Source organism: Trichechus manatus, unplaced genomic scaffold (assembly GCF_000243295.1).
Source record: "Trichechus manatus latirostris isolate Lorelei unplaced genomic scaffold, TriManLat1.0 scaffold00029, whole genome shotgun sequence".
NCBI classification, from domain to species: domain Eukaryota; kingdom Metazoa; phylum Chordata; class Mammalia; order Sirenia; family Trichechidae; genus Trichechus; species Trichechus manatus.
The window spans coordinates 3804691-3824608 of NW_004443965.1; the positions used below are offsets into that span (position 1 = coordinate 3804691).

The 19918-nt window shown below is 38.3% G+C and overlaps 1 protein-coding gene across 1 annotated transcript in view; it reads left to right on the plus strand.

Moving 5' to 3' along the window:
- DMGDH (dimethylglycine dehydrogenase) overlaps window positions 1-19918 on the plus strand; it is a 97184-nt gene that overhangs the window by 19395 nt on the left and 57871 nt on the right. The window contains exons 5-7 of the mRNA XM_004374471.2: window positions 1348-1552; window positions 8573-8821; window positions 12429-12627. Of these exons, the coding sequence (XP_004374528.1) occupies window positions 1348-1552; window positions 8573-8821; window positions 12429-12627 (653 nt within the window). The remainder of the gene's footprint in view (window positions 1-1347; window positions 1553-8572; window positions 8822-12428; window positions 12628-19918) is intronic.

Genomic DNA, 19918 nt, shown 5'->3' on the forward strand with positions numbered 1-19918 from the left:
TGCACTGAGATGCTCCCAGACCAAGGAAAGACTGATGACAAGGACCTTCCTCCAGAGCCAACAGAGAGAGAAAGGCTTCCCGTGGAGCCAGTGCCCTGAATTCGGACTTCTAGCCTACTAGACTGTGAGAGAATAAACTTCTTTTTGTTAAAACCATCCACTTGCAGTATTTCTGTTATAGCAGCACTAGATGACTAAGACAAAGACCAAGAAGGATTTATCCTAAAAATTCAAGATTGGCTTAACATCTGAAAAGCAATCAAATAACCCTATTAACAGCATAATGGACAAAAACCACATGATCATTTCAATAGTGAAACATCATTTGACTAGATCCTTGCACATATATGGTGCTCAGTAGATTTTTGTTGAATGGATGAGATCTAATTTTAATACTTCACAATGTTTTCCCCATTTTTTAAGCAACTTGATTCAAGTTCCATTCTTCTTTATAACCCCCACAATACCCAGCCTGAAGCCCTAGCACATAGTAACTACATAAGAATTAGTAGTTGAATGATTGAATCAAGTATACATTTTCCTGACAAGAGGTATATATTTAACATGTGAATTTATTAACAGCATTAAATAATTAAATATTAATTATAATTTATGAGAATATAAAAACAATGCTGTATCAGTTAGAATTAGATTTGGCTGCAAGTGTCACCCAGCAAAATAAGAATATTTAAGCAAGATAGAAGTTTTTTTTATCTTTCATTTAGCCAGTCCAAGACTTGAATGGTAGCTCTTTTCCATGAAGATTTCAGAGACCTAGTCACTTTCCAGGTCTTTGATCTGTCATTTCTAGAGTGTAACTCTTGTGTTTTTATTCAGAGATGGCAGCGCTCCAGCCATCTTATCTGCATTCCAGACAGCAAGATGGAGGAAGAGACAAAGAAGAAGAGGTACAGGGCATATGCCAGTTGTCTTTTAAAAATGGTTCCTGGAAGCTGCCACACAACACTTCCACTTATATCCCACTGACCAGAACTTAGTAATAGTCCTAACTAGTAGCTGGAAGTAATAGCTGCCAAAGATGTTGGAAAATGTACTCTGGGCTCCCTTCTCCGTGGCTGTGTGTCTAAATAAACACTGAGGTTCCATCACTATGGGAGAAAGGGAGAATGAATGTTGGAGACAACTGCAAACCTGTCTACTTAACGCTCAGTGTGAGTCCTGCCTATGCTTGAGCTTAGATACAGAAAAAAGAATTGCAAATCAATCTGATGCCAAGTGATAGATTGTACTTTAAAAGTTTTATTAAACATTTCTGGCAGGATATATTTACATTGAGTAATAAGTATATATTGGTTTGAATATTTGACCCTTTTGTGACCCATATAGGTTTTAGCTGGACTGTATAACCCTGGAGATGGTCACATTGATCCTTATTCTCTAACTATGGCACTGGCTGCTGGAGCTAGGAAATATGGTGCCTTTTTAAAATATCCTGCACCAGTGACTTCTTTGAAACCCAGGTCAGATGGAACATGGGAGGTCGAAACACCACAGGGATCTATGAGAACAAATAGAATTGTGAATGCTGCAGGTAAGCATCATCTTTTTTTTTAACTAATGCTTTTTTTTTTTTTAAGTGGCAAAGATAGCCATATAGTAATGTTCCATACTACGCACACTGTTATGAAACACTGTGATGCTCCCATGTTAAACATTTTATCTGTTTCTAAGCTACAAAGCCCTCCCTCACTACCTCCTCCATCACTTCGCTCTTGGTAAGATTCCGCTCTGTCCTTGGTTATCCACACATAGAAAGTTGGTACTCTCCTTCATTCCTCTTTTTCTTCTGCTCCAGATTGTGCCTTGCCAAATTATGCTTTTTTTCCCTTCCTATGTCTCTTCCTTCTTTACATTAATAACCAAATTTCAGCATTCAAAACCATGAGCATCTCCTTTGTTCTCAGTTTGCTTTTTAGGGCAGACTTGATGATTTGTGTTCTGTCACTCTCATTCATTTCTGATTACATTTGCCTCATGTCAAAAGACTTAACCCTTTTCCTTTCAGAACATTGTTAAAAGTATTTAGCAATCTTTCCTTTAGGTTGGCAATCTGCTTCCATAAAGATTTACAGCCTTGAAAACCTTATAGGGCAATTCTACTCTGTCCTATAGGGTCGCTGTGAGTGAGAATTGATTCAATGGCAGTGGGTTTGGTTTTTGGTTTTAGGTTCTACGTTACAACTTAGAATCATAGAGTGATTCTATTGACATAAAATCATACTGACACAAAAAGAGACATTTGAGATCATCTAACAACCCACTCATTTTCCGTTTTCAGAGGCCAGGGTCCACGAAGGTCATGTTACTTGGCCAAGTGACACAGCTAGTTATGTAAGAGCCAAAACTTGAACTTGGGTCTTTTGATTCTTGAGTTAATACACTTTCTAACAACAAGTCAGCTGCATGTCAAGTCATTTTCAACTATCACACATAACAAATATGAATTTAGTGAAATTGCTTGTATAATCTATACTGGGCTAATACTTTATATTTTCCCATAGTTCATAATAGTTCATTTAAAAGTTAAAATAAGCATGAGGCTGTAATTGATTTTCTTGTGGTCAGCTCTTTGCTTCATTGTTTAAGTTATAAAATGAAAACAAGCTTTATTATTTATCTGATTGAATTATATGTCATGAGGAAATGCCAAAAACATGTCCCTTATGATTCTTTTCTCTACATTGTAACTTCTGATTGGTGTTATTTTGTTTTTAAAACATACTTAGTGGTCAAAGAAAAGTCATGTTTTCAATATTTAAGAGTCTAAATTAGTATTTCTGAATATCTCTAACCCAAGTCCTCCTTTGAAATGCATAAAAATCTCATGCCTTCTTTAATATCATTTGAAATTCAAAATATTGTAAATGAGTTGTCTAAAAAGTAAAACAATGGCATAAAACATTGCTTTATTTTTGAACCTCACTTGCTCCATCTGATATCTCCCTCCTGCCACTGTCCTTGAGAACCACTGGTCTAAATTCTATTAGAAGAGTCTAAGACGATGAAATTATTCATACTTTTTCCCAAGGAACAAGGATTCCATGTAATCTTGCAACTTTCTTTATCATCTCATGAAATCAGTCCCTATAAAACTATTTGACTATTTTCATAGTGATAGCAAATACTAAACAAATATATTCTGACTCTCATATCCAGCACCTGTGGCAGCATTGCTAATTGATGACAGCACTCATTTCCGATGGGCTTGGACAAAGCCCCACCATTTTTCTCAGCACCATGCTTCAGGGAGCCACTCGTTCACAACTGATATTTTGAGATACAGAAGACTTTAATTTAACACATTTACCCATTATTTTCCTAAAATGGATAAACTTTGGTTTACATAATTAATTGCCATTATAATAATTTTTTTTAAATAAACCACTGTGAGGAATAAGAAATCACTGAAGAGAACAATAGCATAATCTTCAAAGAGCGCTGACCTAGATGGATCCAGGACATTTTTGCTACCAGCTGAAGTTTTCTTGCAGCTGTGAAGTTGTGTGGGCTGGGGGTGGAGCAGCATTCTGGTGCTGGCCTGGGAAAACAAATCCCTGCAACTAGGTAGACAGTGTGGTACTGCGTGGAGCGGTAATGCTTCCCTCTGTTCTTTGTTCCTGATGCCTTCTACCCAGCCACATCCACTCCACATACTTGGATCCTGGTAACTCCAGGCAGCTCCTTGCTGGAAGTTGTTTGAAAAACACAACCTCTCACACAGCAGAACCCAACTGTCTCATTTCTTTATCTCATGCAAATCAGATCTCTGGCCTATAATCAATTTTTTTCTCCTCTATCTCTTCTCTTCCACTAGGTAAAATTCCCTGGAAAAAATTTAACTGATTACAAATTATAATGTACAGGAGGGGTACATGCATGTGCGTTTAATTATTTGCAAGCCTGTTTTTAAGAAAACCTTATGTAAAGGATAGATGCTCCCAAAAGGGTAAGCCTTGGTAACAGTGTGCAAAGTTTTGGATATGCCCCCTTTTGGAACTGAAGCAAACAATTGTCAATTTTATGAATGAAAGCAGCCATCTGTGGAAAGCATCATGCTAACATGGTTTGAGAATATGTTGGTTGATGCCATGTTTCCCAGGGTTCCCCAGGGAGACTAGTATGTCTCACAAATTGGGGTCAGGTCACTAGACCAGCTCTGAAATCTAGTTAAGAAAACAGGACACAAAAGCCTCTATTTCCTACTCCTGGAGCCCTGATGGCACAGTGGTTAAAGCACTCAGCTGCTAACCCAAAGGTTGACAGTTCAAACCCACCAGCTGCTGCATGGGAGAAAGACATGGCAGTCTGCTTCCATAAAGATCTACAGCCTTGGAAACACTCTGGGACAGTTCTACTCTGTCTTACAGTGTCGCTATGAGTTGGAATCGACTTGAGGGCAGTGGGGTTTTTTTTGTTTTTTTTTTTTTTATTACCTACTCAGTTGTCTGCTGCTGGAAGTTTCTCTAAGTGGAGGCATAACAGAAGGCTGCTGGGTATTCAGCATACTCATGAAAAACAAAGCCTAAGAGTAAAAATTTGTCATTTTGCTGGTATGTTTCCAGCACTGTCCAGGGAGTGGGGCTGTCTGTGTTGCCAACTGTGTGGCCTGGGCAAGTTGTTCATTTGTAAAATGGGGATTAATAGTACCCAACTGAGGAGTTCCTGGGTGGCACAAACAGTTAAGTGCTGGACTACTAACGGAAGGGTTGGTGGTTCAAACCTACCCAGAGACTTCTTGGAAGTAAGTCCTGGCAATCTGCTTCGGAACAATCACAGCCTTGAAAACCCGATGGAGCTGCTCTACTCTGCACACATAGGGTTGCCATGAGTCGCAATTGACTCAACAGCAACTAGCAACAACGACAGTTCCCATCTCAGAGAATCATCATGAGTAGTAAATGAGCTAACAATGTAAGGTACCCAGAACAGGGTTTACCACACAGAAAGCACTTAAGAAATGTTAGGTATAATAATGATAATAATAGTTATGATTATTATAATAATTTCCTTGATAAGTCTATACTCCAGTCTGGGAGACTGCTACTGTTGCCTTTTTGTGCGGGCCTTAAGATTATCCAACTCCTTTATCTTGCTCTATAGTCATCCAGCACCCATTCAGTTAGTAAATTGAATTCCCGAAAAGCTTGGTTCTCAGCCTAGTGTGTATAAGAATCATCTAGGGAAGTTTCCCAGCCTGCAGAAACATTCTAATTCAGGTGTTCTGGGTAGGGGTTCAGAATCTATAAAATAGACAAGCTCTCCAGGTGAGTCTGTAGCAGATGGTCTGTAAAACATCTTCTGAGAAACACAACTATATAGGTGGAGTCCCTGGGTGGTTCAAATGTGCTTGGCTGCTAACCGGAAGGAAATTTGAGACCACCCAGAGGTGCCTCCAAAGAAAGACCTGGCAATCTACTTCTGAAAAATCAGCCATTGAAAATCCTATGGGGCACAGTTCTACTCTGATACAATGGGGTCACCATAGGTGTTCCTATAGGAGGAAGAATGTAGTGCCCTATACTTGAGTGAGCAGAGCTGAGAAATAGCTTCTGGATGCCCCTGAACTTTGGGTGTGCAATATGTGCAGTAGTCTAACTTGCCTCTAGAACCCGAAGCCTTCAAAATCTACTTCATCCTACTCCTCCCCCTTAGGTGCAGCTCAGGAGCATGTTGTTGTTGTTAGGTGCTGTCACATCAGTTCACACCTACGGCGACCCTGTGTACAGCAGAACAAAACTCTACCCGGTCCTGTGCCATCCTCACAATCATTGCCATGTTTGAGCCCATTGTTGCAGCCACTGTGTCAGTCCAGCTCGTTGAGGGTCCTCCTCTTTTTCGATGACCCTCTACTTTCCTAAGCATGATGTCCTCCTCCAGGAACTGATCCCTCCTGTTAACGTGTCCAAAGTACATGAGACAAAGTCTCTCCATCCTCGCTTCTAAGGAACATTGTGGCCATCCTTCTTCCAAGACAGCTTTGTTTATTCTTCTGGCAGTCCACAGTATAGTCAATATTCTTCGTCAACATTGTAACTCAATGGCATCAATTCTTCTTTGGACTTCTTTTTGCATGCTCAGTGGCATGGGCAGGTGCTATTTATCATGATGAAGATTTTTCTTTCCATGATGATGACTGTTTCTCTTGATCTCACTTCCAGTTGGCTTACTTAGCCTGAGATAACTTTGAAAAATTTCCTTAAGAATTTTCCTTATTTGGTAAACCAGAAATATGAGTGGATCATGCTAACATGAAACCCAGTGTTCAGCCAGAAAGAACTGTTTAATTTTGCCCAATACTCTGCATCAAAGAATGAACCCATCATTGTTACTCTATAAACTCACCAGTAGAAGCAAACTTGTCCTTGACCTTCACCCTTCATTTTAACCAGTTTCTATTAATCACTGCAGATTTTTTTTTAATGGAAGCCATTTCAAATGATCATTATTATTGACTCTTCAGTTGTTTTTCAGGTGATAATGGTAGATTTTACAATGATTCCCTCATACTTGCCTCTCTTCCCTTTGAATTTGGTGCGTGGGTGATCTGGCAGGGGTTGAAGTATAATCCTGGCTAGATTTAGGTTAAGTTGATTGACATATAGAAGAAGAGAATGCCAACAGACACTCCCACCATAGGGTAAAACCGTATAGGGCTTCCTATGGGGTTTGAAGTAATATAGTTATATGGTACTTACGCATACATTTTCACTTTATTTTAATGATGGAGTGCAATAATAAGCAAGCAGTTGGACTCAGAAATTTATAAATATGCTTACATGGGGCAGAATTTATTTTCTTCAATTTATTCTTTTAATTGAAACAAGTATATTGAGGATACTGCAGTAGTTTGAATTGCTAAGCTAAATATTTTGGCTTTCTGTATTTTTCAGATTGCTCTATATAACTAGAACATGTGGTTTTACTATGTTTTCCTACAAGATCCTGACTTTGCTAATTCATATCTTCCTGCTAGCAAAAATAAATCAAATCTCTAAATTAATAAAAGACCAACAGATAGTTCTGATGCCTACAGGTCAGAGTTTTGGTTGTAAATGGGCACACATTTCTGGGGTTATTATAAAAGTGTGACTAACATAGCTGTTATGCCAAAACAAAGCAACAGAACAACAGGGTGATGCTTAGGTGGTTAAATGGAAATAAACTTGGGCACTTAAGAGTACATAATCTGGGCTTCTAGACTGACACATAATTGATGATTCTATGTCTAGCTGTGAACTTCATAATAACAGAGATTACAGAACTCTTTATTAATAGATTCAGGAAAAAAGAAGAAACAGAAATGATTTAAAAATTAGAGAGTGTAACCTCTAAAGAAAGAACTTAAAATTCTCTAATCATTTGAATGATTACTCAAAATTATTATGGGACAAACAAGTAAATACAACTCCCCACTCCAGAATATTTCACTGATGAATCAGGTGTCACCACATCCCTGCCAAATAATAATTTTTATCATTTTAGGTCCTAAAATATCTTTATACAAGTGAAGGTGTCTTGAATTTTTAAAATAAGGCTTTGTGCAGCAAGAAAACCAAAAACATAATGATTCCAGTTTTCCAGAGTGACTTTGGGGAGGTCTGTCACCTTCTCTGGACTTTAGCTTGCACATCTGTGCACTAAAGGGCTTCCTCAGAGACAATCAAGGTTCCTTTCAGCCTCAAATTATCCCGTTCTATCTTTTGCAAAAGAAAGAATAATGTTAATGTCCACCAATAAGACAGTCCCCATGCAAGCTGTGGAATGGGAAACATTTGTTTTTGGTACTCCCCACCCACTGATGAACCCTTCCCCCCCTTAGCTGTGGCTCCTCCTCTTGGCTGTAATTTCTGGTACCTTCATGCTCTTCGCCAGAAAGGATCTTATAAACTTACTCAAACTAAACTTTTAAAATAACAGCTAAAACTTAATGTGCTATCTCTCCCAAAGCATGTACATTTTCAGTTTTTAAGTTAACACACCGTATTTGTGGAATTTTGGGCATCAACAAGTTGAAGAGAGGAGAGTTTGGGGAATAGAAGGGCTGACTTGCAGGGTTTTATTATGTACTATTATTATTATGTATTATGTTGATCACATTTTTATTTGTTTCCCTTAAAATAAAGTTCTTTGTTTTTTTCCTGTCCACCTTTGCTTACGGGCAAAATACTTTTTCAGGAATGGAGTTCTCCTAGATTACAGGTACCTTCACAACTCTGAGGCAACGTAAAATTTTTTTCTTTCATATATGACTGTGTTTCTCATCACTTTTTTATTGTGGTAAGTGTATATACATATAACAAAACATTTGCCATTCCAACATTTTTTATGTGTACAACTCAGTGACAGTAACTACGTTCATTGTAAAATATTGTGTTCTTTTCCCCCACCCAATTTTGCAATGATGAAATAGTTAAAGATTGTTATGATATTTTTTAGATTTTACCATGAGTACTCTTGTCTTCCAAAATATTTTATTTTAAATTGTTATATCGTTGTCAGATGTCGTATGTTTATATGTATGATGAAATTTTTAAATGGCTTTTTGTTTAAGGATTTTGGGCTCGTGAAGTTGGTAAAATGATTGGATTAGAACATGCTCTTATTCCAGTTCAACATCAATATGTTGTTACATCGACTATACCTGAAGTGAAAGCTTTGAAACGAGAACTCCCTGTGATCCGTGACCTGGAAGGATCTTATTACCTCCGACAGGAAAGGGATGGACTTTTGTTTGGTCCATATGAAAGTCAGGAGAAAATGAAACTTCAAGACTCCTGGGTCACCAATGGAGTCCCTCCAGGTGGGTTCAGAAATGAAAAGGAATGAAGATCTAGAATAAAACGACACCATAATACTAGTCTATCAGACACCTGGATATTGTGGTAAGTGGTTTGAAGTGAGCTCTGTCCTCATATCCCTCTGAATAATCACAGCAGAGAGTGAGGCTTCTTTGAGGAAAGGGAGGAGATGCAATTGGTGGTGGGGGAGAAGCTGAAGAAACATGTTGTAGATGCTTTCGAAGGCTCCAAGTGTATTTTTACCTACCCATACCAACTTCCTGCCTCCCCCCTTTTTCCTCATTCTATCACTTGGTCTATTCACAAGATTAGGTTATAGCTGCTCTTGTGCTTTGGTGGTTGGAAACACAAAAGGCATCTGAAACACAGCAGCAAAAAGATGGAAACAACCTAAGTGCCCATCAATGAATGAATGGATAAACAAATTGTGGTACATACATACAATGGAATACTATACAGCTATAAAGAGTAATGATGAGTTCTCAAAACATCTTTTAATATGGCTGAATCTGAAGGGCATTATGCTGAGTGAAATATGTCAATTACAAAAGGACAAATATTGTATGATCTCATTTTTATGAAAGACAAGAATAGATACATGCAGAAAGCAATGTTCTTTGGTGAGTACCAGGGTTGGGAGGGACAGGAAGGGGGAATCACTTTCTAGACAGTAGACAATTGTTATTTTTGGTGATGGGGAAGGAAATACTGAATGTGGGTGAAGTCTGCACAACTTGACCAAGGTAAATGATGACACTAAGAAGTACACGAGAATAAGGGACTTTTTTTGGTAAATGCTATAATATATACAATTTTGCAACAACAGCAAGAAGAACCAAAAAATATGTGTGTGGTTAAACCAAACCAAACTGTTGCCATCGAGCCAATTCTGACTCATAGTGACCCTATAGCACAGAGTAGAACTAACCCATAGGGTTCTAAGACTGTAATCTTTATGGAAGCAGACTGCCACATCTTTTTTCCATGGGGTGGCTGGTGGGTTCAAACTGCCAGCCTTTTGGTTAGCAGCCGAGTGCTTAACCACTGCACCACCAGGACTCCTTTTATGTATGTGATTACATAGGTAGATATGTAAACGTATATGTGTATAGGAAGGCATATGTGAGAATATATGTGTGCACGTATAGGTGTATCTGTAGTCATATGTAGACACACATTTGTATTTACATTACCAAACACCTCGCAGGATTGGTTTAGTTGGTTTGCCATGGGACACCTTGGTCAATTGGCATAACATAGTTCATAAAGTTTACATTCTACATCCTAGTTTGGTGAGTAGTGTCTGGGGTCTTAAAAGCTTGTGAGTAGCCATCTAAGATACAACTATTGGTTTCTACTCATCTGGAGCAAAAGAGAAAGAAGGAAACCAAAGACTTAAAGAAGAAACTATTCTAAAGGACTAATAGCCCACATGAACCATGGCCTCATCTATCCTGAGACCAGAACTAGATGGTGCCTAGCCACCACTACTGATGGTTCTGACCAGGGACACAATAGATGGTCCCGGATAGAATGGGAGAAAAATGTAAAACAAAATTCACATTCTTAAAAAAGGCAAGACTTACTGGACCAGTAGAGACTAAAGCAGCCTCTGAGACTGTTGCCCTGAGTTACCATTTAAACTTGGAGCTGAAACCACTCCCAGAGGTCACCTTTCAGCTAAATAACAGATAGGCTCATAAAATGAACCTTATCACCAGTGAGTACTGAGCTCTTTAAAAAAATAATCTATATGAGACCAAACTGTCAACGTTTATCCTAAAGCAAAGGTGAGAAGGTAAGAGGGAACAGGAAAGCTAGATTAATGCTAACAGAACAACCAGCATGGAACTAATGAAAATGTTGACACATGGTGAAAAATGTAACCAATATCACTTGAACAATGTATATAGAAATTTTTAAATGGGAACCTGATTTGCTGTGTAAATTTTCACCAAAAAGACAATAAAATATATTTTTTAAAAATACCTGAGGCAGGATATTCAGCCTACTAAGAATGGAAACCCAGGAGTCTATAACAGAGCAAGAAGGTTGGTACTGCAAACTGAGGGCCCTCCCATATTATAGAAATGATAGGGAAAAGGCTCAGGTCTTTATTTTAAAGAAGGAGGTACTATAGCTTCCCTTCCGAGTTCTGTAAGGGAGATGTGTCTTTTATTTTTGCTTTTCATGGAAACAAAACTTCTGAAGATCTGGATTAAAGATTAGACCACCTGTGGAGGTGCCTCAGGTGTTAATCTATAAAGGGAGCTAAAATATCATTGGGACACTGAAATATTACAGGGAATTTAAAGAAATGGAGAAAGTTGTGCTTTCTAGAATCATCCTTTGTTAGTCTTCTTGAGATAGAGGATGAATCCCCTCCACTCCCCGTGAAACAGCTATCCCCATGTAACAGCAGATGATCACTAAACTGCCTTCCATAGAAGGTGGATGCACATTTGGGCCTGAGCAGAATAGCTCATGATCACAGAGGAAGGGCTGAGCTGCCATCGGGGAATCTCCTTCTCTGCTCTCCCTCCATGCTTTATATTCTTCTCCTCCAAATAAATGCCAAACAAATTTTTAAATAATATCAGTTGGAAGGAGAGCCAGATTGTTAGCTGGCCCTGGGTATTCACATGTACTGGTTTGGCCCTGGTAGTCTGCATGCCTCCACTGCGACTGACCTAACATGCAGTCCACAGCAGAAGCAAGTAGCTGACTGGCTTCTGTGTGGGAAATTAGCAGAATAGGTGGAGACATTCTTTGCAAACTCATCTGTGGCCTGTTTCGAACCACAGTGCATTTTTAAGACTGAGAAAATGGTTGTACTCCAAGACCTTGCCTCTTTTCATAGAACTCTAGCCCTTGGATATGTGCGGAAGCAGGCTGGAGGAAGAAGGTTGCTGTGCCATTCCTTCCCTGTCAAAAAGATGTGTTAAAAGAGGTCTAGAATCCATCATCTTAAATCCTGAAATAGTTTTTCACTTTTTGCCAGGTCCTTTGGCTTTGTAAACACCCATTTGTTGTCACTTGGGAGAATGAAGCAGACTCTTATGGCTAATTGAAGGATAAGGATTGTTCTCGGCAAACTAAATTGTTAGCTGGTTTTAAAAGAATTGTGACTGGACTAAATATGAGAAACTTAATAGACATAAATTAAAATTTTCTCTTAATTAAAAAGGATCATAGCTACTAACTGAAAGTTGGAGGTTCAAGTCCACCCAGAGGCACCTTGGAAGAAAGGCCGAGCAATCTACTTCTGAAAAATCAGCCATTGAAAACTGTATGGAACACAGTTCTACTCTAAAACACATGGGCTTTCCACGAGTTGGAGTCAACTTGATAGCAACTTTTTGTTTTTAAATTAATTAATTGAAAAAGGTTGACTTTCATGATTTTATTTTTCAAGAACAATAAAATTACTGTTGTCAGTAATGTGATAAGTACCCATCTGTTGGTATTGAATACCAAGGACCTTTGAAAAAATGAAAGTACCTTCTTAACAGGTCATTTTTAATTGCAGTCTGTTTCAGAGATCAAATCACTTTAGAGCATTTGTCAGTGCAGCTGTGGAACACTGATAACAGTAGCCTGTCTTTTCAGGTTTTGGAAAGGAACTCTTTGAGTCTGATCTTGACCGAATCATGGAATATGTTGAAGTTGCCATGGAAATGGTACCAGTCTTAAAAAAGGCTAACATCATCAATATCGTCAATGGTCCTATCACCTATTCTCCTGACATTCTTCCTATGGTGGGCCCCCATCAGGGAGTCAGAAACTACTGGGTGGCTATAGGCTTTGGGTGAGTAGCCCTGTGTAATTCAACATTTGTTATAGAGTCATGTATTTTAAATAAGTCTTGTCCCATAATCCAAGGGAAAATGTGGGCCGGTCAGAGAGAGAGTTTTCTCCCTTTCATGACTCATTGAAATGTGTGTTAAAAATTTCAGTCTTAAAACCCTGACCGTATGATGGTTTAATCACTTCTATAGGTTTTAAAGATTAGCACATAGATGGGAAATGATTTCCTGCCATTTCCATTATTCATATCTCTTCTCATGCTGTGTAGGTCAATTTGCCTTAATTTCACAAGGATGTTTTCATAACACAGTGTGACAAAGATAATTTGAAATACTTAATGTGTAATATATCTGATGCATTTTTCATCATAATTCATGTTTGTCCAACATGATTTGTTTCTTTATAATTCCTCAGATTGCTTCCTATTTTTGATTCCATTACCCCTTTGGTGTTTCATTTCTAATATTTGCCCTATTAATTTGGCTAATATTGATGTCAAGCTCGTTTTACTATCATGTCACAGCTTCTAATATTCTATTTTTCATCCTCATTTTATTTGGTCATTTATTCTACTTGTATTTAGTGATTGCCAGCTCTGTGCCAGGCCTAGTGCAAGGTCTGACCAAAGGCAGGAAGGCTGGTTGGATGCTGGTCTACTAATATAGCAGAGCTGCTAGTGGTTTGAACTGCAGTAGGGACTGAGAGATACCTAGAAGATGAAACTGATTAGATTTAGTGATTGATTGGATAGGGTATTGAGGGAGAGGAAAAAATAGCAAATGTTACCCAACTTTCTAACTGGTTTGATGCTGGGACCATTCTCTGGGAACTTAAGAGGAGGTGTGGTATAGAAGAGAGTACCAGCAAAATAATGAGTTCTGTTTCTTACAGGTTTAGGTCTTTGAGATATCCGCGGGAAGAAAGGGAGATAAAGGACTGGAAAGTAAAATGTAATAGAGGGTTTCGGTAATTACTCAAGCCTAAAAGCAGAATTTAGTAATAAAGTGGAAACTCTTTATTGAGTCATCTACTACATTAGTCCATATTAGGCATATGAATGTAGGGGTGTTTCTCTTGTACATCATGAAATATGGTATTAATACGTCTCTCTTAATATGTCTTTGAACACAGCATTATACTTGTCCGTCAGTAACAGCTTTATAAAAGTATTTTACTGGAATAGCATTTTATGCTTTTCACCTAACTACGATAACTTCTCATTTATCCAAGGGAAACTTACCTAGCCATTCTATCTGGGAGATATCTTAAAACATGAAAAAAAAAAGTTAAATATGTTTAAGGAGCCAAAAGATCTGATGTGTAGCAACAGGCACACCTAGGCAACACCTTCTGTAAGACATGCCTTCATGATCTGCTCACTTGAGCACACGAACATGGATGGCAATCTTCAGTTGGGATTAACCTAGTTTAAATGTGTATTAATGGTCCTCAAAGAAGTTGTTTAAATTAGAATTTTTAAAGCCAACACAAAGATTCATGAAAGATGACTGAGCTCACTCTATGGATTTCAAACTCTATTCAGTTTACTGTTAACGTAGAGCCAGAACTGGTATTTGGCACTGGCACAGAGTAGAACAACTGAGGTGGCATTTGTGGATCGTAGCATCGTTGAGGGAGCAGAGGTGGGGAATGCGCTGCCCCTTACAACTTCCCCCTCCCACACACACACAAAGCAAACCCTGCCTGGTAGTTTCTTGACCTTTTTCTTAGAGCATCAGCTGTGTTCAGGGGCAGTGGACTCACTACTGAGGCAGGAGGTGTGTTGGGGGAGGAATTCTTGAAGATGGGGAAGAGAGCCTAGAAACTTGGCCTTGAGTTAACCTAAACACAGTTATCATACAACCCCATAAAGTAGTACATTGTAGTTCCATTGCAATTTTTACCTCTTTTCACCGAGGAATAAGTAAGACCATTAACATAGAGTTGTTTCTGCTTAGATCTGATTCCATGTGCCTGGTCCCACTCCAGTCTGACTGCAGGTTTGGCTATTCTCAGTCCCTTGCATTTCCAAATGAATTTTAGGATCAGCTTATTAAATTCTACAAATAAGTTAACTGAAATTTTGCTAGTGATTACACTGAATCTGTAGATCAATTTGGAAAATATTGTCATCTTAACAATGCTAAATCTTCTAATCCATGAGCATGAGATGCCTTTCCATTTATTTAGGTCTTTTAAAAATTTCTTTCAACAGTGATATGTAATTTTCAGAGTAGAAGTTTTGTGCTTCTTTTGTTAAATTTATTCCTAAATATTTTATTATTTTTGATGCATCAGTTGACTTTTTTAATTATTATTATTATTGTGGTGAAATATATACACCAAAACATTCACCAGCACAACTTCCACATTTACAGTTAATTCAGTGACATTGATTACATTTTTTATGTTGTACCACCATTATTGTTATCCTTTTCCAAAATATTCCACCACCATTAACATAAACCGAATGACCCCCACCCAGAACGAAAATTCTCCCTTTCCTCTTCTCTCCTATCCCTGGTAATCATTAATAAATCACTGGTTTCTATATATTTGCTTATTTAATATAAGTGAGATCATACAGTATTTGTCTTTTTGTGACTGACATGTTTAGCTCAGCATAATGTTTTCAGGGTTCATCCATGCTGTGGCATGAATTAGAACTTCATTTCTCTCTCTCTTTTAATGTTATTGTGCTTTAGGTGAAAGTTCACAGTGCAAATTAGTTTCTTGTTCAAAAATTTGTACCTAAGTACATAAGTTGTTTTGTGACATTGGTTGCAGTCCTGCATTGTGTCAGCATTCTCCCCCTTTCCCTTTCTACCCCAGGTTCCCTGTGTAAATTCATCCAGTTTTCCTGTCTCTTCCTGCCTTCTCATATTTGCTTTTGGGCAGGTGTTTCCCATTTGGTCTCTTTTACCTGACTGAACTAAGAAGCACATTCCTCACGTATGTTACTGGTTGTTTTATAGGCCTGTCTAATCTTTGGCTGAAAAGTGGACTTCAGGAGTGGCTTCACTTCTGAGTTAGCAGGGTGTCTGAGGGCCTTAGTCTTGGGGTACCTGTACTCTATCAGACCAGTAAGTCTGGTCTTTTTTTGTGTGTGAGAGTTTGAATTTTGTTCTACATTTTTCTCACATTCTGTCTGGGACCCACTATTGGGATCCCTGTAAGAACGGCTGTGGTGGTAGCCGGGCACCATCTCATTCTTTTGGGCTCAGGCTGATGGAGGCTTGGTTCAGATGCTACTCACCAAGGTATAATGTAAAACATTTTCTTTATGAACTAAGCTATGCCAATTGACCTAGGTGTCCCCCAAGACCCCGGTCCTCAGCCCTCAGCCCCAGTAACTCTGTGCCTCAAGGTGTTTGGATGTGTCTAGGAAGTTTCTATGACTTTGCCTTGGTCAGGTTGTTTTGACTTCCTCTGTATTGTGTGTTGTCTTTCCCTTCACCAAAGTCAACACTTGTCTACTATCTAGTTAGTAATTTCCCTGCCCCACCCCTCCCCTCCCTCATAGCCATCAAAGATTGTTTTTTTATGTGTGTAAACCTTTACTTGGGTTTTTATAATAGTGGTTTCATACAATATTTGTCCTTTTGTGATTGACTTTTTTCACTCAGCATAATGCCCTCCAGATTCAATCATGTTGTGAGATATTTCCTGGATTCGTCATTATTCTTTATCATTACATAGTGTTCCATTGTATGTATGTATCATAACTTATTTATCCATTCATCTGTCGATGGGCACTTAGGTTGTTTGCATCTTTTTGCTATTGTGACTAATGCTGCAATGAACACAGGTGTGCATATGTATATTCATGTGATGGCTCTTATTTATCTAGGATATGTTCCTAGAAGTGGGATTGCTGGATCATATGGTATTTCTTTTGTAGCTTTTTAAGGAGGCACTGTATCGTTTTCGATAGTGGTTGTAACATTTTACATTCCTATCAGCAATACATAAGGGTTCCAATCTCCCTGCAACCTCTTCAACATTTGTTATTTTCTGTTTTTTTGATTTGTGCCAGTAATGTCAAGGTGAGATGGTATCTCATTGTAGTTTTGATTTGCATTTCTCTAATGGCTAGTGATAGCGAGCATTTCCTCATGTGTCTGTTAGCTGCTTAATTTTCTTTGGTAAAGTGTCTGTTCATATTCTTTGCCCATTTTTTTAAAAAATTGATTTATTTGTCTTTTTGTTGTTGAGGTGTTAAAGTATTCTGTAGATTTTAGAGATTAGACCATTGTTGGTTATGTCGTAGCCAAATTTTTTTTTCCCAGTCTGTAGGTTCTCTTTTTACTCTGTTGGTGAAGTCTTTTGATAAGCATAAGTGTTTAATTTTGGGGAACTCACGGTTATCTAGCTTATCTTGTGGTGTTTGTATATTGTTAGTTATGGTTATATTCTATTTATGCCACATATTAGGGCCCCTAGCATTGTCTTTATTTTTAATTCCATGATCTTTTTTTCATTTTTGGGTTTATATTTAGGTCTTTGATCCATTTTTTAATTAATTTTTGTGTATGGTATGGGTCTTGTTTCGTTTTTTTACAGATGGAAATCCAGTTTTGTCAGCACTATTTGTAAAAGATTCTTTTCCCCATTTAATGGACTTTGGTTCCTTTGTTAAAGATCAGCTGACCATAGGTGGATAAGTTTATGTCTGGCTTCTCGATTCTGTTCCATTGGTCTATGTGTCTGTCATTGTACCAGTACCAGGCAATTTTGACTACCATAGCTGTATAAGTAGGTTCTGAGATCAGGTAATGTGAAACCTCCTACCTTCTTCTTTTTCTTCACTGATGCTCTGCTTACCTGGGGCCTCTTCCCTTTCCATATAAAGTTGGTGATTAGTTTTTCCATCTCGTTGAAGAATGCTGTTGGTATTTGGATCAGGATTGCATTATACTGTAGATTGCTTTGGGTAGAATTGACATTTTCACAATGTTGAGTCTTCCTATCCATGAGCATAGTATGTTTTTCCGTTTATGTAGATCTCTTTTGGTTTCTTGCAGTAGTATTTCATAATTTTTTTTGTAGAGGTCTTTTACGTTCCTAACCTGTTGAACCTGTTGCTCTCGAGTCGATTCTGACTCACAGTGACCCTACAGGACAGAGTAGAACTGCCCCATAAGGTTTCTAAGGAGCAGCTGCTGAATTCGAACTGTGGACCTTTTGGTAAGAGCCATAGCTCTTAAACACTGCGCCACCAGTGCTCTGATAAGAAAAAAAAAAGAAAAACCATTGCTGTGATGTCGATTCCAGCTGCCCTGTAGGGTTTCCAAACCTGTAATCTTTATGGAAGCAGACTGCCACATCTTTCTCCCTTGGAGTGAATAGGGGTTTTGAACCACTGACCTTTCAGTTAGCAGCCAAGCACTTAACCACTGCTCCATGCGAGCTCCTTTTTTTGGCTTTATGTTCCTAGTTAGATTTATTCCTAAATATTTTATCTTTTTAGAGGCTATCAAACAGTATTGTTTTACTGATTTCCTTTTCGTAGTTCTCTTTTTCGGTGTGTAGGAATCCAACTGATTTTTGTATGTTGATCTTGTATCCTGCTACTCTGCTGAATCTTTCTATTAGTTCCAGTAGTTTTCTTGTGGAATCTTTGGGGTTCTCTATGTATAGTATCATATCATCCATAAATAGGAATAGTTTTATTTCTTCTTTACCAATTTGGATGCTCTTTATTTCTTTTTCTTGCCTTATTGCTCTGGCTAGGACTTCCAGCACAGTGTTACATATAAGAGTGGTGATAAAGGGTATCCTTGTCTTGTTCTCATTCTCAGGAGGAATGCTTTCAGCTTCTCTCTGTTGAGAATGATGTTGGCTGTTGATTTTGTATAGATGCCCCTTATTATGTTGAGGAATTTCCCTTCTGTTCCTATTTTATTGAGAGTTTTTATCCGGAATGGGTGTTTTACCAGAATTTTTCTGCATCAGTTGAGATGATCACATGATTCTTTTCTTTTGTCCTATTTGTGTGTTGGACTAGATTGGTTGATTTTTTCATGTTTAACTATCCTTACATACCTGGCATGAATCCCACTTGGTCGTGGTGTATTATTTTTTGATATGATGCTGAATTCTATTGGCTAGAATTTTGTTGAGAATTTTTACATCTATATTCATGAGAGATATTGGTCTATAATTTTCTTTTTTTGTGGTGTTGTTGCCTGGCTTTGGTATCAGGGCCATGCTGGCTTCATAGAATGAATTTGGGAGTATTCCTTCCTTTTCTATGCTCTGAAATAATTTGAGTAGTACTGGTGTAAGCTATTCTCTGTATGTTTGGTAGAATTCTCCAGTGAACCCATCCGGGCCAGGACTTTTTTGTTTGCTGGGAGTTTTAAAATTACCTCTTCAATTTCTTCTCATTATGGGTTTGTTCAGATTTTCTGTCTCAATTTGTGTTAGTTTAGGTAGGTAGTGTGTTTGTAGAAATTTGTGCATTTCCTCTAGGTTCTCAAATTTGTCAGAGTACAATTTTTCATAGTATTCTGTTATCCATTTTTATTTCAGTTGAGTCTGTTGTAATGTCCCCCATCTATTTCTTATTTGGGTTTTGTGCTTCCTCTCCTGTTTTTCTTTTGTCAGTTTGGCCAGTGGTTTGTCAATTTTGTTGATCTTTTCAAAGAGCCAACTTTTGGTCCTGTTGATTCTTTCTGTTGTTTTTCTGTTCTCTATTTCATTCATTTCTGCTATAATCTTCATTATTTCCTTCTGGTGGCTGTGGGCTTCTTTTGTTGTTCTCTTCCTATTTGTTTGAGTTGTAGGGCTAATGATTTTGGCCCATTCTTCTTTTTTGATGTGTGCATTTATTGCTATAAATTGACCTCTGAGCACTGCCTTTTCTGTGTCCCAAAGATTTTGGTATGGTGGGTTTTCATTCTTTTTTTTTCTTCCCACAATTATGGGGTTTATTAGGGAAGTAACAGTTATAATTCAGGCTCAGGAACACTCAGGATACAGTTCTTCCATCAGGATAGCCTCCCCCCAACTGTGCTCGCAGGCACGCCTCTCTGGCCTGCAGTCTCTGCCCAAAGGCACTCAGCTTTCTCGCTCCTTGGGCAGGGAATCCCACCGTGCCATCTCCTGCTGCCAGGTATCTGCTGGGTCTCTCCTTCCTTAGTAGTGGGCTCCTCCTCTCTGCTCTGGAATTGGCTCTCTTTTTTTTTTTTAATTTTATTTTTTTTTATTGTACTTCAGGTGAAGGCTTACAGAACAAATAGTTTCTCATGAAACAGAAGTACACGTTATTTTATGACATTGGTTAACAA